The sequence below is a fragment of the Corvus cornix genome, chromosome 2, assembly GCF_000738735.6.
Source record: "Corvus cornix cornix isolate S_Up_H32 chromosome 2, ASM73873v5, whole genome shotgun sequence".
Taxonomy (NCBI): Eukaryota; Metazoa; Chordata; class Aves; order Passeriformes; family Corvidae; genus Corvus; species Corvus cornix.
In genome coordinates, this window is record NC_046333.1 from 122964510 (window position 1) to 122986341 (window position 21832).

At 37.3% G+C, this 21832-nt stretch overlaps 1 protein-coding gene across 2 annotated transcripts in view; it reads left to right on the forward strand.

Annotated features, from left to right (window-relative positions):
• The window catches only part of HNF4G (hepatocyte nuclear factor 4 gamma), a 36516-nt gene extending 18973 nt beyond the window's left edge, over positions 1-17543 (forward strand). Inside the window, exons 2-10 of one of the 2 annotated variants that reach the window (XM_019289049.2) lie at positions 519-687; positions 3024-3118; positions 6609-6715; positions 10775-10930; positions 13038-13125; positions 15828-15980; positions 16160-16396; positions 16870-16992; positions 17382-17543. In XM_019289049.2, the coding sequence (XP_019144594.1) occupies positions 542-687; positions 3024-3118; positions 6609-6715; positions 10775-10930; positions 13038-13125; positions 15828-15980; positions 16160-16396; positions 16870-16992; positions 17382-17500 (1224 nt within the window). In that variant the 5' untranslated portion in view covers positions 519-541 and the 3' untranslated portion in view covers positions 17501-17543. The remainder of the gene's footprint in view (positions 1-518; positions 688-3023; positions 3119-6608; positions 6716-10774; positions 10931-13037; positions 13126-15827; positions 15981-16159; positions 16397-16869; positions 16993-17381) is intronic. The other variant, XM_039569074.1, reaches the window with a different exon arrangement.
• Positions 17544-21832: the final 4289 nt, after the last annotated feature.

The window sequence follows — 21832 nt, forward strand, 5'->3', positions numbered from 1 at the left end:
CTTAGCATGCATTTTTGTTTGGGGTTTTTTAAATTAAGTTGTGCAAAACCCCTCTTTTTTTTGTTTCTTTGTTTAATGTCACAAACCTTTGTATGAGAGTTACTGGCTATTGCCAGCTTGTATGAGAACTGATACAAGAGATCTTTACCAGTTAACACCGCTTTGTGCCAAAGTTCCTCTTCAGGAACTTCAGGAATCTTTCAGTATTCCTTTAGTAGGAATGTATGTGTAATTATAAATGAAGAAGTGCACTTTAATTTTTAACCCTTCAGCTGAAAGGAGTTTAGAACACAATTATTTGTTGTTTTGAACTTCATAAATTCTTTTAACATCTCTATCATTTTGAAAGTGTTCACGTCAGTAAGAACCAGACGTAATCAGATAGGTCATGCTGTATAAATTGTTAAGTGGCAATTAAGAGAAAAGGCCAGAAAAAACCTCTATTTAGGTACAACTTGCGCATGAGGTTGTTGTTGGAAGTTTTGTCCATAACTGTGTATGTTCTTGTCTCTTGTCAGACAGTTCAGGAGAAGCTGTCAACATGAATGCTGCTGACAACGGGGTCAGTAGTCTCTGTGCAATATGTGGAGACCGAGCGACCGGAAAACATTATGGTGCTTCCAGCTGTGATGGATGCAAGGGATTTTTTAGACGTAGCATAAGGAAAAACCACGTCTATACATGCAGGTATTTCAAAAGATCATCTAGAGGCACTAAATTAATGAATTTAAGGAAAAATTGTATTCAGACCTTATCAGAATTTTCAAATTATGTTGGGGTATTTTCAGCTTTTTCTTAAGGAATGCTACTTGATATTACACACTCCAGACTATATTCCAGATACTTGTTGATGTTGTTGATATCATTACATCAATCAGAAGCTGTTTCACTCTTTTATTTATGATTACAAAGGTCATTTCCTGAAAAAAAAAAGGAAAAATGCTCATATTTTCACTGCAATGTGAAAACTGTAATTCTTAACTGTTTTCAAAAATTCTTTCCTTTTGAAGGTTGTTTTTGAATAGTAAGTCTAAGATTTATGAGTCTTGTTTTAAGGGCCATACAAACACCTCTGCACATATTCCCACTTGGTGTGACACACAGGTCTTTTTGAGCAGCCATTTGCCCCCGTCAGTCTGAATGACAACCTGTTACTTTCCGAATGGTGCCCAAAATATCACCCTGCATAATTTTTGATGAAATTTTCTGTGCAAGCTCAGGTCCATAAACTGTCCATTTTGAGCCATGAGCAGAACAGATGGAAAACTCAATGAGTTTAAACAAATCACTGAAAGGCTATATTGGATTTTTAAGTCAAGATTTTGGTAGCGATGGGGCTACAAAAGTGGATTCTGTGAGAAGCTGTCAGAAGTGTCCCCAGCATCTGGTGAAGCCAGTGCCAGCCAACTCCAAGACGGGCAAAGCTGAGCCTATCAGCAATGGTGGTAGTACCTCTGGGATAATGTATTTAAGAAGAAAAAAAAAATCATTGTGCAGGAACAAAATGTAGCTAGAGAAGAGAGGAGTGAGAACGTGATACAGGAACAGCTCTGCAGACACCAAGTTCAGTGGAGAAGGAGGGGGAGAAGGTGCTCTAGGTGCTGGAGCAAAGATTCTCCTGCAGCCCATGGTACAGACCATGGTGAGGCAGCTGTCCTCGTGAAATGCATGGAAATTCACAGCAGAGCAGATATCCACCTGCAGCCCATGGAGGACCTCCTGCTGGAGACGGTGGATGCCTGAAAGAAGGCTGTGACCCCATGAGAAGACTGCAGCATCAGGCTCCTGGCCACACCTATGGCCCCATGGAAGGAGGAGCCCACACTGGAGCAGGTTTTCTGGCAGGGCTTTTGACCCTGCAGGGGACCCATTGCTGGAGCAGCCCAATCCTAAAGGACTGCACACTGTGGAAAGCAACCATGCTGGGGCAGTTCATGAAGAAGCCCATGGGAAGGACTAACATTGGAGAAGTTCATGGAGAACTGTCTCTGTTTTGAGGGGCCTGACAATGGAGCAGGTGAAGAATGTGAGGAGTCCCCCCCATGAGGAGGAAGTAGCAGCAGAGACAACATGTGGTGAACTGGCTGTAGCCCCCATTCTCTGTCCCTTGTGCCATTGTATGGGGTAACGAGAAAACATTTCTAAGAATGGCTTGTTACTGGAAATGTTGTTTCCTTCACTCTTCCTTGGTTGTGTAATACTCTTATAAGGAAGCCTCTCCCTTACAGGCATAGCACAGTGATATAGCATAGGCATACCCCTAAAGTGGTGTGTCAAGAGCTGACACAAGTGATTTCAGGAAGAGCTCTGCTTTTTCAGAGTCTGTTTATCTAACAAACACATGAAAAGAAGAAAAGGCAGACCTAGACAGGGAGAGGGGCAAATGGCTCATCTGCATTCACTTTAGGCACACCTGTAGATGTGCACAATAGCCTGGGTAAGCCACCTTGCAGTGTCATGCTCCGTGTATTTCCTCAAGCCTTTATTTCATTGTGTTGGTTCCTCTCATTTCCTGTTTAGGTTGCCACCTGTAGTGATAAAACATGCAGCTTGTTCATTGTTATCTCCCAGAAGGAGTAAACACTGCCAGACAAGGGTAATGGTTTTGCAGCTAAGGGGCTCCTCCATGGCAGCAACACTTGGCTTTTTCCTTGATTGTGCTTTCCTTTTTCTATTTGCAGTTTTTCTTCTTTTTTTCCTCCACCACCATTTGATGCAGCCAGTTACTGATATACCTCAGAAATCAGTTGAGGTGTAAATGATGTACATAACTACAAAATTTTCCACACTTACCTGTTCCAATGCATACACGTTTGTACACATGCATATATTCCTAGAAAATGAGCAGGTACGAAACAGCTCTCAAAACTGATTAATAAAGAAGAATAATCAGTGCAACTGAAGAAGAGAGTCTGTGGTTATAGAAATTATTCTGACAGGACAGATTAGTTGGTTTGCTTCTTTGTAATCAGGGTCCTACTTTATTAATGCTTTATACATTTGCCTTTTCTTGTCTCTGATAGATTCAACCGACAGTGTATTGTTGACAAGGACAAAAGGAATCAATGCAGATATTGTCGTTTAAAAAAGTGTTTTCGAGCAGGAATGAAAAAGGAAGGTAATGGAGTCGTTTATTATTTGATATACAAAGAGAAAAAATCTGAATTAGCTTTGAAATATAATGAAAATTCTAAAAAACTCCAGCAGAATAAACCAATGGAAAATCTGCTACAATGCCTTCATAATGGGGAAGTGCTTTTATACTAAGGTGAAATATGTGTCTTCTAACTTTCAAGTGGGTAAGCAGTTCTAGAACTTTGAACATAAGGAAGTCCATAGATTTAAAGTGAATTTGCAACTGTTTAATTCATGAATTCTGGCACCAAAATTCATTGATTTCTACCTATTGAGCCATATGCTGGAATATTTCAAACCAATAGATTTTACTTAAAATGTTCCACCAAATTGTGTAATAAAATATCTATCTGGCTTTTTTTTCCTACACTAAATAATGACAGTGCCAATTTACTGGTTCTTCCCTTAAATGTAAGTGTATGAAGCATTCAAGCCAGAGAAAGGAATGTGAAGTTGAGTGAAAAAATAGTGAGAAGAATAGTGGTATCTGTCAGTGGAGTGCTCACATTAATTAACAAAAAATCTAATTTCCTTAGGGCTTAATATTGGAAAATTGTTACTTATGCATCTCACTGACAGATATGAGAAACACGTGTAACAGTGATTCTTCTGTGAGAGTGGAAGGACCAAATGACCACAGAGCAGAGCAATAGGGAAAGAAGGGCCGTGCAAATATTAGAGGTGTTTTTTTTTTGTTGGGGCTGTTGTTTCAAGGGCAGTTATGATGTGGAGGCAAAAGATGTCCTTATCCTTTTCAAATACACATTCAAAAGTCATTTGTCACAAACTTTGCTACCTTTTTTGTTTGGAGCAATGTGCATCTGCTTGCAGGCCAGTCTGAAATGTGAGTGCTCAGTTCTCTTGTAACGCGGCAATCATTCTTTTAGTCTGTACAAAGGAAGCTTTTTCTTTATGTTCTTAAGTATCTGTACTGTAGCAGTGCTTTGGTAGTGTTCAAGTCACTGGTATGAGATAAAATGGATTTTTCTCCTTGAAGCTGGATGGGGATATTCTAAACAGTGTTACACAGGGTATGAAATGGGTTAGTTAACTCTTGTGGCTCTCCTTTAAGACACTTTGGCCTTTTGGAATTTGAGCCATTAAATCAGTAACGTATTGTATATATGTTATCAATCTAATGGGAAGAAAGGGAAAGATCTGTGTATCCACAGCAGCCATAAAAGTTTTGGAAATAGCAAGCTTTAGAGACTTTCAAAACCTGGAATTAAAGAATAGTTCATCTCAGAAGGGACATCTGGAATTCATCTAGTTTATTCCCCGCTTAAACCAAGGCTGACATCTAGGTTCAGTCAGGTTGCTTGGGACCCTGTCCAGACAGATTTACACAGTCCTGAGAGGGGAGATTCAACAACCTCTTGCTCGGCAAGCTCTTCCAGTACTCGACCACCCTCAATGGGAAGGGTTTTTTCCTTATAACTAGTTGGAATATGTCTTACTGCAGTTAGGGTAGTGTCCATTGGGTCTTGTCTTTTCATTATGCATCTGAGAAGAATCTGGCTCCATTTTCTGTATGCTACAGAAATGAAGACCCTCACATCCATGTTGGTCTTCTCGTTTCCACATAAGCAAAGATGCCTGTCTCTGCTTCACCTTGTGCATCTTGTGGATTACATCTCCGTAGCCCTCTGCTGGACACTGCCTGATTTTCCAGTATCTTTCATGTGCTGGGGATCCCAAACCACAGAAATGCTCATTTCCCTCAATATACCAATGCAACCTGGTGCACGGCACAAAACTTTTAACCTACTTAACACTATTCTGCCCTACTCTGATCCCACTGTGTCTAAAACTTTCAACACTACTTTTGTTTTGTTATAACCTCTCTACATGGTTAGGGCATGTCTCACAGTGTAAGTGTGGCATAGAGTCTATGGTAGTTTCTCATGTTGTTTCTGGAAAATCTCTTTCTTCAGGACAAAGATAAGAAAGGCTTCAATTTGTAAAAGCTTTAAAAGTCCTCTTTGAGCAAATATACCACCCTCCTCATGGAGTCTGTTTAAGGCTATTTTAGCCTGAATTGACAAAAAGGCTTTAGCCAGATAGTCTAGTCTAATAATCCAAAATTATGTCTGTGTAGAAGAAAATTAAAGCATCCAACTATGGTTTTCAGTGTACTCCACCAGTGACTTTCAAAGGTGGAGTATTGTCAGAACACCTTACTATTTTTGTAAGACTAATCAGTGCTGAACTTATTTTAATTATCTGTGCAGAACTTAAACTGCTTAGATTCAGTGGATGTTTGTTTCAGCATTCTTTTACAAAAGGTTATGTTTCCTCTTTCCTGTCTACAACATACTATGTGTTTATCACCCCACAAGATTTCTTAGAGTGACCTTAATAAAAGGCCCATCAGCGAGTGTCCTTGCAAAAAGTTAGTACACCTCTGGAATAAACAGTGTGCATTGTTCAGATAAACCCTGAACCTACTCAGTGCAGAGAATATTTTTTTTTTTATTGAAGCCCCTTGTACTACTCCTAAATTCTGTAATGCAGATTGTTTCCCACAAAACAGCAAATGTATCTTTGGAAATAAAGCTGCTGCTCTTAGAGGACAATGGGAGTCCTTATACAATAAAAAGATTTCTGTTGATGCAATTCTTTTTTTCTCTCCTTTTTTATTTTCCTTGGCCTAATCTTGGACATGATCTAGGTTTTAGAAAGATCTGACTGATAGTTTTTACTTTTTCTTCTTCCTTTAGTTCAAAAGTATGCCTTGTTGCTTCATAGGCTTAGCATGTGTTGATTGCAGATTCCTTATCCAAAGCTCTTTCAAATGCTTTTTTTTGGACCCCATGAGACAAAACTTACTGAATTTACTGTCCTAAAATTTTTTGGTGTGTTATTTTTGGGTTGATTTTTTTTTTCCTTTAAATTAGTTAATGTTCCATAAACTGGCTATGAATGCAATGTCACTGACGAGGAGCATGAGATTTGAGTTTCAAAATTATTTTACTAGTGGATTAAAGTCATGATTCATTCCTGTTTCATTGTTTCACACAGCAGAGCATGAATAGGGCTTTCATACTTCCTCTGACAGATATTTTTTCAGTAGTGGTGCTGTACTACTTGACCTGTTTGGCAGTCTGGAGATGTCCATTTCTGCTGTTATCATAAAGCCTGACTTAATAAATTGGTTAAAATTGAAACCATGTGTTCAAGTTCAAAGGAAGAGGTTTTACTGTAATTAATCCAGTGACAAAAGTGCTGATAATTAATAATAATCCCTCTACAATTAGTTATACATGCTTTTTACGGGCAAGTAGTGTACCAATACAGACCATAAACATGTATTATCATCCTTCCTCATCACTCAGAGCTAAAAGCAGATCATCTTCTTTGAATGTCATACCTTTCAGTTCTTACAGTTATCTTCTGAAATCTAGTAAAGTTCTGAAATTATACTGTGTGTCAGTGTTTTCAAGTCAATAAATGAGATGATTATTCTTTTCCAGCTGTACAAAATGAACGGGACAGGATAAGTACGAGAAGAAACACTTTTGATGGCTGCAACAGTCCCTCTATTAGCACATTGTCGCAAGCTGAGACACTCTCGCGTCAGGTACTGAGAACTATCACAAAATTATTTAGTGATGTTCAGACCACTTTTACTAAAATTAAATACTGTTCAATTTCTTATTCTAGGAATATAATTGTTGAGATTACTTTTTTCTACTTCCAAAATGCACACAGCTTCCTCTTCTCAATGAAAGAAGCGGTAATAGAATACATTCTTGAAGCAAAGTCAATAAAAAAAAATTCTACTTTGTCCAGGACAATATGTCTTAGGCACCTTTCTTAATAAAGGTTTATGGTTCTATCTGCTTTTAAATCAGTTGCTGTCTTAGGCAGCTGGTGGCATCTATCTATCCTTGAAGCTGCCTTTCCCATCAAACATAGGGAAAAATTTGTCCAAAGCCATTACATTCAAAGGGGTGTGGACACTCACTTCCTTACATTCTTTTGAAAATCCCATTTTTAATATCCTTAGACATTATAAGTAAGGCAAACAGAAGTGTTCCAACTGCAGAGTCTATTCACATCTTGCTTTTAAATTTTCTTTGTCTCATCTGAACTTCATTTTCTCTTTTTCTTTTTTTTTTCCTATCCAATCAATTGCTGAATGGAACAGTCTCCAGTCCTTTTCTGCACCTCAGATAAATCATGGTCATTGATTCTGCATTCTTGCACCTCTTACTAACTTGCTTAGAATTTAACTGCCACCTTTATGATTTCATGCTGACTGATTTATACATCCCAAAATGCTTTGTAATCTCATCCTTTATCAGCATCTCTCTTAGCCTGGAACTGTCTGTAAAGAATTGATGCAGGAATTACTGGGGAGTAGTCTTTGGCACATATTGCATGTCCAGGCAGAGCAGATGAATATAATGTACCTTCCTACCTTTCATACCTATACAATATGAAAAAATATAGCTATTTTTATCTCCTTAGTAATTTTTTAACTTGCTTATTGTGCTTTTCTTATAATACTCCTTAATCATTTCCAACTGGTATATGCAATTCAGGAATAAGAACTGTCTTGAACAGAATCACATCCTCAGCTGTTCATAGCACAAAGTTATTTTCAAACAGTAGGTTCTGGGCCTAAAACATCACCTTGTGTGTACACAAATTTATTGTACTTACTATTTGGTATGTTTTAGTAGAACAGAATTGCTTCCACTATGTCAAGCGTATATGAAGATACAATCTTGGCCTCAAAATCCAAGAGGCTCCATTAACATGATGGAAAATCAAAGTCATAAAAGTACTTGTTTTTCCCTCAATTTCATAGGTCTGTATGATGAGTTCAGTCCTGAGAAGAGACTTAGAGGAGTTGATAGTGTCCCAAAACACTATCCAAGTACTTCAGCTGTGAAATGAGGAAGAGGGTGGCATTAATCCCTTTTGAAATTTTCATATTAAATAGGGAAAATTAGTTATTTTGTTCCTTAAGATCCCTTACAGGGGGGAATTGTCTAAGTATAATTTTTCTCCAACAGACCTGGGAGAGGCTTTCAGGATTATGTAAATATGAAAAGGGCATGCTGGATTCTCATATGAATAAAGAAATCTGTCCCTGAAGGATTGCAGAACAATTGGGATACAGTGTTATATTGTCATGTTCATCAAGTCATTAATGGTAGAAGTTATGCTGGCAAAGGTTTCTTCTCAATACCAGAAAGAAATTTTTACAGTGAGAACAAGCGATTACTGGAGCAACCTTTCCAGGGATGTGGTGGAGTCCTCGTCACTGAAGATTTTCAAGATGCAGTTGGACAGGGTGCTAGATAATCTCCTCTAGGATTCCTTTCCCACAAAAGGTTGGATTAGATGATCTTCCAAGGTCCCTCCTAACCTGTGCTAGTCTATGATACTATCACATCAGTGACTCCTGTGTTGTATCCCATAAATGAGAGGCAGGTAAAAGTAATACAGAAATAGAAATTGAAAAACACATAGCTTCATATCCTTGTCAAGAGATGAAATCCTAGGTTCATAATGAACTCCACTGGAGTCATCCCATGAATCCCCAGCAGAAGTTCACCAAGTAATTTCAGCCTGGAGACTGCAGTTTGTAATATAAGATGTAATTTATAAAAATGCACAGCTTTGATTAAAATATATTAAGGGAAGGACAATGTATTAACTTCATGAGTCACTATGTCTAACAATTAAACAATCTACCTCTTCTTTACCTTCATGTATTATCTTCTAGTTGGTGCATAGTTAGTATCATTTTCAGGTAGATCAGAGTGCGACCTACTATCAGAAATCTCTTCTTTGTACCTTTGAATCATGATCAAGACCCCTTTTACTCTTCTGGAAAAGGGGTATTGAATTTCTTTACTGTCTTTCTGTACTGAAGGTTTTCTAGACTGAATCACTCTGATAGCTCTCACCTGAACAATATTCAGTATTTTCAACCTGGTTTTTGTACAGGAGATGCCAGAAATGGATTCATGATTATAGCATGGATTTCACACATTCTCTGTCTACAAAGAGGCAATACCTCTAACCTTTTTCCTACATGATAGCCTTTGAATTATGGGTCAGAGGAATTTTTCACCTGCCTAGCTGCTGTATTTCCCTGAGAACTAATGTTCATCTGGTTAACTGACATTAATATCTAAGCTGTTTTCAGTGTTTTACACTACTGAATTATGTAGGAAGCACAGAGCTTTAGTTCAGAAGTTCAACTCCTTTTGACTACCCAAGGATAAGGGATTTCACCAGAGATCCCACTGTGGGATTTAACATGGATATATGAATGAAGGGGAACTGGTAGGAGTCAACCTAAGTAGCTTCCACTATCCTGAAAAGTGTAGGAATGTAGTGTTGGAAGAGTAAACAATTATTTTGTTTTCCTGAGGGAGATAATCGTGCTACATCATTTCCCGAGTATGCTTTTGGTAATAAAACATAAAGGGAAAGTCAGTTTCATAGGCCTTGTACAGTGATCTCTTTTTCTTTTTTTCTTTTTCTTTTTCTCTTTTTTTCTCTTTTTCTTTTTTTCTTTTTCTTTTTCTTTTTTTTCTTTTTCTTTTTCTTTTTCTTTTTCTTTTTCTTTTTCTTTTTCTTTTTCTTTTTCTTTTTCTTTTTTTTCTTTTTCTTTTTCTTTTTCTTTTTCTTTTTCTTTTTCTTTTTCTTTTTCTTTTTCTTTTTCTTTTTCTTTTTCTTTTTCTTTTTCTTTTTTCTTTTTTTCTTCTTTTTCTTCTTCTTCTTCTTCTTCTTCTTCTCTTCTCCCTTTTTCATTCTGTTTCCTTTTTTCTTTTTTTTTTTTCCTTTTCAGCTTCCTTTTTCTTTTGCTTCCCTAGTATGATAGCAACTATAAACTGACTTTACCTTCTCAAGTTTGGCTTTGTCTTAAGTTGGCTTTCCTTCCTGGCTTCAGAGAAAGCCTGGTTTTGTTCCTTTCCTTGAAAAGTCATTAAGAATTTAAGAATTTGGCTCAGTAGAAGTGCCCCAGCTTCAGGCCCAGAAAGATATTGTTCTCTTGCCATTTCACAGAGCACTGTTCACTGCAGGTGGTCTAATGCACTCTCATATCCTTTACATTTCCTCTGAAATGTCGCAGGTCTCTGCCTATACCGCTGCTTCATCATTGCAAACCATTCTCCTCCAGGCACTAAACCCCCCCTATTTTACCTTCTAAAGTTAATGATACTTATCTTTTCACTAGAAGAACATGCTAACCCTTTATCACTCTCTTTCTCTTAATATCTCTATCCCTTAATATTACTGCATGCCACTATGAGCTCTTCTTTTTTTCTGAAATGAAGTAAATGTCAACCATTTTAAAGGAAAAAAACCCCAAAACACTTCCCTTCTACAAATGAAAAGAGCTCTAATGCATTTAAAAATAGTATTTTGGAATGAGAGGATATTGTATCATGATATGATTAATTAAAGTTTTAGCATTCGGCAATGCACACTGGCAATAATGAGAAATAAAAATGTATAATTTACGTGCAGGGTAGTGGTCCCTATGGTCAAGGAATTTCTCAAGAGCATCTGCGATTACTGCTGTGATTTTTTCTTAAATATGCTGTTAACCAGTGAAAATAAAATTATATGGAATTTAACATTGTTCATTTTTTTCTCTCATTATGTCCAGATCTCAGTCTCCAGTCCTGGTGCTAGCACTGATATAAATGTTAAGAAAATTGCTAGTGTTAGTGATGTCTGTGAATCTATGAAGCAACAACTTTTGGTCCTGGTGGAATGGGCTAAATATATTCCAGGCTTCTGTGAACTACCACTCGATGACCAGGTATAAGAGGAAAACAAAGAGAAAACTCTAATTAATGCTGTGTTACTCCTGTGATATTTCAATGTCATGATGAAGCACTCATTCCTTTTTGTCTGAACAAATAGAGCGGGGTACTAGACCCACCCTTTACTAGACCACCATTTTTTTTTTTAAGTTTTGAAATAACACCACCACCACCACAGAAAAGACATTAACAAAAAGAAGCAGCAAAGCAGCGTGTCTTTAAGTGTTTTGTTCTTTCTCTAGTCTTTTGGAAACAGAACTTTTTTGTGACCTTAAAAAGTATTTATTTTGTGTTCACTTTTCATTATAATATGGTTTAAGACAGCATGTTATTTAATTTGAAGTGGGTCTTCTCTACTTGCAAAAACCAAAAGCGAATAGCATCTCAAAAAAATTCCAAGCATACTGATATCAATCCATAGCAAATAATCTTTCATACAATCCAATGTACTGAAATTATACTGTATATAATAAATGAGAGGGGAAAAAGCATCAAATCTTGAAAATTCATGAGTGTTTTTATGACAGAGGTCTGATCTATCATCACATCTGTAATATATCCTAATATATCACTGGCTTTCAGAGTAGGTTGTGCTGGCAAACCCAGAACCAGTATCTCCATATTGTGGTGAGCAGTTCTCTGACAAGCAGCCTCAGCAGGAGGTTAATTCATTGCTTGGGATCTCTTGATTCCACACGAAAATCTGATTAATCTTGAAAATCACTCTGTGAACTGGAATTGTGTAAATCCTTCTTTTTGTTTCTTCTGTCTCTCAGTTTTTAACAAAATCCTGCAAGTGCTAGATCATCCTTGGTTTTGAACTGAGTCTTTCTCTCTTATATCCTTCTTCAGGAATATCATGTTTAAGGCCACAGGACACCCCCCCAAAACAGGAGTTTAGTGATGTCTTTGCAGACACACAGAGCACATACGTGCACAAGCTCAACATACTCAAATAAGTTAAAACTCTGCTCATGTGAAAGAGAATTTCAAATGCATTGGCTACACAAGGGCAACAAAAGCAAGCAAAAGATATTGCGGCCTTTATTGTTATGATGGCATGAAGGAAAAGAGAACGTATCAAATGTCCTTAAAATGTTTTTGTCTGCATTTAAAAAAATAAAATATCAGCTCAGAATGATAAGCTGAAAACACTCCTGCTGTGCTTGAAGAGTACATATTGGGAAATACTCTGAAACCTTAAGTACCTTAGTAAAGTAGGGACAAAGACGTTGAGAAATGAAACAAATGCCACTTTTTCATTTGTGATAACGGGTTTCTAAGGGGCATTGTGCATTCAGTTATAAAATAAGCCATCTGATTTTGAGAAAACGATTCCTGATCTGGGAACCAGCCTGATTTACAAACCACAGAGGAGGCCAGAGCAGCTAAGGTAACTCTACTGAGAACCCGATATGTCTTAACAGATAAGTGTTACCCAGATGCTGTGTACCTTTATATCTCTCCTAAAGTGATTGTCTTGGATTAGAATGACTTGTCAAGAGATGAGTTCCTTGAGGAAATAAAGGCTGTTGCTGAGATTTCGAGCAGACATTAAAACCAGAGGAAAGTAAATAGGTGACAAAGAGTAAACTAGTAAGTGCCTTCGCAGTACAAATTTGGATTCCTCTTTGTGGATAATAGTGGCTCTTTTAGCATATCTGGCTTTGTTGGGAAAAAGCTCTTTGAAATGCTGCATAAATTTTTGGTTCAAGAGAAAAAGCAGTGATGGAACCAAATTTACTGTAACAGTTCATTCCAGCCCACTGGAGTCTTTAATGTCAACTTAGAAAGCCAGAGAAAACTTTGTCAAGGGAATACGCACTAGGAAATAAATGGAGGTAGTGTATTTATGGAAAAGTATTTTGCAGAGCCTGATACTTAAAATCTAGACAGAATGCTAGAAGTGACAGAGGGTGACAGTTTAATTAGAGAGTGCTATTTTTATCATGTTAAGATTTTTACATTCACTTTATATTTTACATTGGAATCTTAACAGTCTTAAACATGTACCAAACACACAGTAATATGTATCCTGTTTTTTTTTGCTCCTATTGAAACTTACTGCTTTATCATCTAACGAGTCTGCTGGTTTTTTGTGAGGTTGCCCTGCTAAGAGCACATGCTGGGGAGCACCTGTTGCTTGGAGCAGCAAAACGATCCATGGCATATAAGGACATTTTACTTTTAGGTAAATATTGGTTTTGTTTTACTTACTGATGATGATGTTATAGTACATTAGCAACGATGTAATCACTTAAGTGGGACAACTGTTCTGCCACAATCAAAGCAATGCATTCTGTGAATGCTAAATAGCTATTAATGACATAATGTCACGTGCCTGTTCTAGCAAAAGCAGGTGGATGGTTTAATGTGAGTTAATACAGCTAAAGGTCTATTGGATGCCAGAAACCACAATTTAAGGGAGTTCCCGGCAATTGCCTCCTTACATTATTGTCCTTTCTACACCTTTGTCCCATAAAACAATGGAACGAAACAATACCAACCACAAAAACACCATAAAACCCCCTTTGCTTAGGAAAGGAACAGCCAGCATGTTGCCCATGTAGTACTTTCAGTCTTCATGAAAACCATCTATCTGGAGCTTTCTCAGGAGTCCTTCTGACTCTACTGCCTAAAATATTAAATAGCCTGTTCCCTGCAACTCACTTTCCCAAGAGCCCTCTCACAGGTGCCTCGACAGTTGCCACAGGGCCACCACATAAACATCATTCATGCTGTCCCTGCTGTGTGACAGATGGGTGCATCCATGGCACAGTGCCGAGGCACACCTGCAGGAGCATATTCTTGGTCAGCTGAAATAGCTCCTGTGCTGGGTTATATAAAGGGAGCATGGCTGTCAGGGAAGAGGATGTTGTCACGTCATGGAAGCATGTCTTCTAGTCCATGCAATGGGAAGTCCCAGTTGCAAGATTAGATGTGAGCCTGTGTGGAGGGTGATGTGATGAGGCATTTGTTAGCCTTGTTTGACACAATACTCTGCCACTCTGAAGTGTACTCTGCCAAAAAGAGTTTCATTAGACATGTTCAGCATTGGGGCTGTTTCGCGAGGAAGTCTGTAGGTCGTTGTGCCGATTTGGACAAATTTGGAGGAAAATGTCCTCTGATAGAAGGCAGGTCACAACCAGCCCTCCCCCACCAGGTTCAGGAAAAAAAGAAACTTTCCTTGAAGGAAAGTGAAAGAGATAAAAAACTATTTATTTAACAAACACACAAGGAAAGCATAATAATGCTAAATAATAAAACCTCTCCTTATGGATAGAAACCTGGGAAGATTTCAGAGTCCTTCTGTAGGTGCGGTCTCTCTCCTCCTCCTTGGAGCTGGGTTGGTGTGGGCCCGCCTCCAGGGCCTCGGTGGAAAATTCTCTCGGTGTGTTCTGATGTTGAAACAGTCCAGAAGAGAAAAGGGAAAAACCAAAGTCCCAGGAAAACAAAGTTCACCTCTCCATCTCCCTCCGGAGAAAAGGAGCCGAAAACTGGCTGAAAAGCAAGAAGGGTGCTTCCTCCGCTCTTGCTGCTGCAGAAGCAGAGGAGTGTGTGTCTGTGTCCTTGAACAACTGTTTTGAAAAGTTCACTCAGTTTTTTCCTTTCCCCCCTCTCAGGCTCAGTTTAAAGGCACAGAGAGGCACAGAGTTAATTTCCGGGCATAGTGCAGCGATAGGGGATACACATCATAAAGACACCCCAAGACAGTCATCTTGGACAGGGTTTTTGGTATGAGGCAAGACTATATGGGATATGGACTCAGACTTGTCTCTTCACTGGTAGTGTGGTACAAGGATGTTTTCTACTACTTATTCTCCTTCCTCTTTGGGCCTGCCTTTTCATAGCACTAAAGCAGCTTGAATTTATTTTTACACATATTAAAACATTAACAGGACAAGAAGGGCTTGGTCTGAAGGTATTTCTCTCACCAGCACCTTTCAAGATAAAAGCTATACAAATGGCTTTCTTAAGGTAGCTATTTCCCTACATACAGTTTCACTAACAAAATTAACAGAAACAAAACAAAAAAAATTGCAGTTTCATTGCAATTAATAATAAGGTAATAAGAAAAATAATGATAACATAATAGTAAGAAAATTATATTTAGTATCACCAGCATCAGCATATATACCAAAAAAAGAAACAATTTGAGGCTTCAAGGCTTGTTTATGATACTTGGAGGCAGGTATCTGTAAAGTTTATGAGTAATTTTGACATGGATCTCTTGTGATATAATTATCAGTTTTTCTTTCAAAAACTGCGTGGTGGCTTCTGAAAGCTTCGTGATATTCCTATTGTTCTCCAGAAGGTGAATTAAGATGCCATAGTGGAGACCTCCAAAATGGATATTTAAAAAAAACCCCAAAAAACAAAAGCCCCAGGTAAAATTAATTCTTGACTGAAAATTTTACAATGCTAATTTTATTAGGAACAACAGAAACATCCATTAGAAAAAGAAGCATTTCCAGTATCTCCTCTTGTCTATTGACAAATCCTTGTCATTCAGCTTGGGATATATTATTTTAATTAGGGAAGAAAACATTTTAAGATCAATTCATTAGTATATTTATCTGTTATTTAAACATAAAGGTCTACTTCCTTCATACTTGTACATTCAAATACAAACTTTGGTCCTGTGGACTAATCAGTAACTCCACATGTTGGCATACTTTGATGTATAGATTATTTACAGGGTGACAGCTATAATTTGCACATATACTCTGTTTACAAGGAAAAGTTGTGTGTGATGCAAGGGAGAGTCATTACTTAAAAAAATTATTAACTTGATTAAGCAATATGAAATGTACTTTTGAAAATTGCCTTCAACTAATACATTACATCAAAATGTTTCTATTAATTCACATGTTGGTATTCTTTCTTTCTAAGGCAACAATTACATAATTCATCGCAACAGCACTGAAGTAGAGATCTGTCGAGTGGCAAATCGGATTCTGGATGAATTAGTTCGTCCCTTCCAGGAAATTCAGATAGATGACAATGAATATGCTTGCTTGAAAGCAATTGTGTTTTTTGATCCAGGTATTTTTGCAAAAATATCTCTCAATTATTTTACATGTGATTGTATTGAAAGTAATTTTTGTGAATGTAGCATCTGTTCATGTTATCTAGCTGAATGGAAAAGAATAAAATGAAAAACAGTAAGATGCTCCTCCCAAATCGTGATATGCCTTGACTTTCAGTTTTTGCCATTTTTTAAGATGCAAAAGGCTTGAGTAATCCATTGAAGATTAAGAATATGCGATTCCAAGTCCAGATCAGTTTAGAGGATTATATTAATGACCGTCAGTACGACTCCAGAGGAAGATTTGGAGAACTTCTTCTTCTACTGCCTACACTCCAAAGTATCACTTGGCAAATGATTGAGCAGATACAATTGGTTAAGCTATTTGGGATTGTTAAAATTGACAGTTTGCTTCAGGAAATGTTGCTGGGAGGTAGGCTAACAATTTGTTAAATTTACCCTCTTATGTTGAATTTAGCATGTTGAGATGTTGAGGGAATCCTGATCTAAGCTACCACTCTGACTCGCTGTCTGAGCTTTGGGTTGTGTAACTGTTAGCTAAAGTCTTCTTGTCTTGGCAGTTCCTCTTGTTAACTTAGTTCTACAATGACAGATTGTGCTATGTATTTCTCAGTAACTGCTGGGTTGTCCTACAATTCCCTAGGCAGATTAAAGAATCCTTACAAATATTTCATGAAATGCACTGTAATTGCAGTCAAAACAGTGAAAATAAACGCAGTGCTTAATATGCTTGAAGTCTGGTTAAATTGTTTAATGAATACCCAGAGGCAATTATTCAAATTGCCAATCAAAATATTTACTCTGTGGAAATGTAATTACTGAAGTATAAGTCACTGGCAACAACATGCTCTTTTGAATTGATATATGCTCATGTTATTTTTGCAGGTACCTCTAATGATGCCAGTCATCTGCATCATCCAATGCATCCTCACTTAGCCCAAGATCCATTAACTGGCCAAACTGTCCTCATAAGTTCAATGTCTGCGCCTGTACATACAGAACAGATAAGTAAGTAATTGCAAGTTAGCCTTCTGTCATAACATTTCACTGTTTAATTTTAAAATATTAATTAGAATGGTGGCCTGTCAGTGTTCATAGAGCTATTTCATCATCATTCTTAAATTAAAATAATTGTGCATTAAAAATGTATGTATATAAAGGGTGTTAAGTAAGAGACTTTGACTTGAATTTAATTAAATTTTAAAAATTCAGCATCATTATGATATATCATTGTTTTTACATGCACAATCTTTAATAAACTAAAAATTCTGATAATTAAAATATCCTGTTTCCCTAGCATGTCAAATACAACAGGACTCCCTTTCAGTGCAGTAGTGTGTATATGCAGAGTACACCAGTCTATAAAAAGATGTAACTCTTTCTATGTTCTTTTTCAGCAACTCCAGAAACTCCATTACCTTCCCCTCCACAAGGCTCTGGGCAAGAATACAAAATGTCTGCAAATCAAGCTTCAGTCATTGCACAGCAATCTATTTTGAAACAAAAACCATTGTGATAATATTTCTGTCTCTGTCTTATCCCTTCCTTCCTAATTCCTTCCTTCCTAGTTCCTTCCTTCCTTCCTTCCTTCCTTCCTTCCTTCCTTCCTTCCTTCCTTCCTTCCTTCCTTCCTTCCTTCCCTCCTTCCCTCCTTCCCTCCTTCCCTCCTTCCCTTCTCCCCTTCCTTTTCATGCACTAGATAGATTGGTAGAACACTTGCACATTTAAATCTCAGGTTGATAAAGGAAATTATTTCCTCAGCAGCCACTACTGTGGGTGTTCCTTAAAACACCTTATGATTTGGAAAGTAATGCTGTTCTGACTGCTGCATGCAAACTGTAACTATGGATGCTGCAGTCTGACAAATATGTATAGAGGTTGATATTATTTTTAGATCTTATTACTGCACAGATTCATGTTTTTATTTCCTGTTTTAGTTGTTGTCTTAATATTATTGTTTTAGGTGTGTATATAATTTTCATCGTAATGGAACTGTTTAGTGCTTGTTTAGCTGTGAATTGTAGACTTGGAAAAGTGGGTTAATCAGGCAAAAGCCAAGATTCCACTAAGAGTAGAACAGTACGCTGCCAAAAAGCACACAAATTGAAAAAAAAAAAGGAAAACATACTTAATGGAAAGAAAAACCCAACTATATTAAAAAATCCTGTTTTGAAAGTATATATACAATAAGGTCTCTATATAGTCGATTGGCCAGTGCTGAAGCATTTATATTGATAAATAGTTAGAACAAGGACTGGTAGGCTTTTTGGTTAGGACTAACTAGTACTACTTCACCAAAAAATTCCTGGGCACGCTTTGGGAATTAGGCAAGTCTAGGGAAACTTTTCACCAGGTTCTTTGGGTACAGCCCCTCTCTTTAGGGGTACAGAGAGTATCACAGAACCATAGGATATCCTGAGTTGGAAGGGGCCCACAAGGATCATCAAGTCTGACTCCTGGCCTTGCACAGCACCATCCCCAAGAGTCACACCATGTGCCTGAAAGGGTTGTCCAAATGCTTCTTGAACTCTGTCAGGCTTTTTTGTGACCTCTTCCCTGGAGAACCTGTTCCAGTGCCCAACCATGCTCCAGGTGAAGAACCTTTTCCTAATATCCAGCCTAAACCTCCCCTAACACAGCTTCAGGCCATGCCCTTGGTTCCTGTCACTGGACACCACAGAGATCAGTGCCTACCCCTCCTCTTGCCCTTATGAGGAAGCTGTAGACTGCAATGAGGTCTAACTAGGACCATGCCATTTGACCTCAGGGCTGGAGTATACTTTGTGATGTTTGGTTTACTGTAAGAGTAGCCATTGTGTTTATTTGTCTAACTGGCTGGTAAATGCATGTTTCAGCAATCACTAATATTCACCTACAGAGAAGTTGTAATTGATATAGTAGCTGTGTGTTTGGAAAGGTATGACTTACTAATTGCAGTGGCAAATGTGCCTGAATTCAGCTCCAAGTGTTCCTGGTTTGAGCCATTGTATTTCAAGAGAAGATAGCCAGAAGACAGCACACCAAATACTCATCCTCTCAATTTTTAAGAGTTTTCAGAAGCATGGGATGACTTGATTTTCTGTGATGAACCCCTTTCTCCACCTCTTCCGCCCCTCCCAGTCTGCGGGGGTGCAACATTGACTAACTTTTGTCTCTGGAGTCCGTAACAACCCATCTGGATTTGAACCCTCTGTGAATTTGCACAAAGTGAACCTTGTGACACATGCTCACTTAGAGCATTTATACTACTCAGTTACAATTTGTGAAAGTAATCTTTTATGATATATGAAATGATATGTTGTTCATACAATACTAACATCATAAGAAAATCACCACTTTGCACATTTTATTTATTCCAGACAGCAATGATTTTTTCTTAGTACTTTAAAGTAGACTTTCTTCCCAGAAGACAGGTAAGAGAGAAACAGACAGAAAAGAGATAATAAAATATTGAAGTTTGCTGAACTATTGCAAAGAGAAAACATAGTGGAGTCAGAAATTCTTCAAGGTAAGATGTGGATCATCCTGAACCACACACCTTCATTGATCACAGCATCCAGAGATGGTGCAGTTACTCCTTTGGCTTGTAAAAGTTATTCAAACAATCTGGAATGATTCTTCAAATACATTTTTGTAGGCAGGAAATACAACACAGTAAATGCTGAGCTGACCTGAGCATTCAAAAGGCTTTAATAAGAATGCACCTATCACCAGGTAGACAATGTGTTTCTTTTTTATTTTAAAGTAGTTGCTTTTGTAAAGTCTGTGTACAGTAGCTATTAATGTTTGCCTTTTGCTTTTTAGATTATTTTTCTTTTTGCTGTTTACTGTTTGTTTTTTATTAATGCATTGCTCTTTTTACAAGTTCCTTTTAGTATGAGTTTTTATGACAGAATAATGTACTGAAGTTCTGCCATTAACTTTAAGGGTATCTGGACTGTGCTATTTTTACAAGGTGGCCACCAATGCTCTACAGTGATACACAAAGGTAAAACAAATGTGAGAGATACTGAGCAGCTCAAAAGAAAAGTTTACTGATTAGGCTCACTTTTGTGTACTTGTTATAGAAAGAGTGTTGGACTCTAGGTGGATCTGCATGAATTAATTGGGTCAGATAAATGAAGTCAGTTGCATAAACATAAACATGGCAGTATTGGTCTGACTAAAAAACATATAACCGGAAATAAAGATTAGTCCCCAAGCTGGCCACCCTTGCCTTATATAAGAGATGTGCATAATAGTTTAGTTTATTTTTCACAATGAACTTTAGATATCAAGTGTACAATAAAATGTTTTCACACACTGCCAAAATGTACTGGAGGAAAAATATACTTTAGTATTTTATCTGACAAAAAGCTGTTGTCTATTTTGTATGATATATTACATTTTTGAATAAGATTTCCACTGTAAAATTACCACTGTAATTTATTGGGAAAAGCTGATTTATTTTATAAATGTAACATTATTTTTGTAAACTTAATTATGAAAAATCAGAAATGATTAGTGCTGTTAAATATTAAATTATAATGAGATGTAACTTTATATGTTTGAATTCTGATACCAAGTTTTTGTATTGAGCATTTGGAATTGGAATGGTAGCTGGAAATATTTCAAATGGACTGTTTTTCATCAAAGCTCAATAAAGAAAAATGAATGATCCAAATGACACATTTGCCTTTTAGTATTTTTTTTTCATATTTACATAAACAATGAGAATATTTTATAATGCTTACACTATGGATAAGTATGTAACTAACATGCTTTCATCTCTACAGTGTTCACAGCATCACAGAATGGCTGAGGTTGGAAGGGACCTCTGGAGGTCACCTAATCCAACCCCCTCTGCTCAAGCAGGATATTGAAATCATATGAAAGAATATGATAGCAACATTTTAGTTGATTCTGCTGTAACATGGCAAAGTATTACATAGTTATGGTCTTCAGTTTTTACTTCTGACTCAGACAAGGACTGAAGCATACGCTTAATTCCATCTGTGTTTAAAATGAACCATATGTTCAACAGCCTGTTTTTTTCTGGTCAGGGATAACTTAAGAAATCACTGCCTTTCCTCCAGCACATTGTTATTTAGACAAATTTAGGTGCGACTTGTTCATAAAGATGTTGAAAACTTTAGAAAAACTCTTTACAAAATTTTTTTTAGATAACCAGTATCTCCTCAGCCTTGGAAATTTTGTTCAGTTGTATAGAGATGGGGTTAGGGATATATAATTTTTTTTTTTTTTTTTGGTGGTGGTGGTGGTGGTAGTAATAATACAGTGATTTGGATTTGGGCTGCTTACTTTTGCTCAAATGGGCTCTACTCTGGAGTGCACAACTACAGGGAAAAGCTGCCATGGGAGAAAGAGGGGACTCCATTTTGAATGCTGGAGATCATCTGGTCTCTCTGAGGAACTTGAGTCAATGGATGTTTATTCTACTTGCAGAAAACCTCTGCTTGTGAATGCTGAGTGGGGTGTAGGAGGTTTATGATTTTAGGGGACTGAAGAGATTTTTTTTCAGCCTACAGTGAAGAAAATATGGAAACCCCCTTACAACTTCAATGCTGTGAAGTGCTGACAGACCCTTCTTCAAGGATTTCCGTAAATCAGCCTTACAAGTAGCTTCAATAGGTAAATCAGGATTGTGTGTTTTACAGAGACGGATGAACTAGCCTTCAGTTCTAATCATTATCAAGAATTCCACCCAACTAAAAAATTCTGAAAGTGAGCAAAGATATTTACTGAGCTCCAGGAATATTCTGTGACAGAAAATTTAGCATTCACAGAATGTAAAAAAATTTGTTATAATTCTTTGTTATATTCATATACTTGAAAGTTCTGTTTTTAC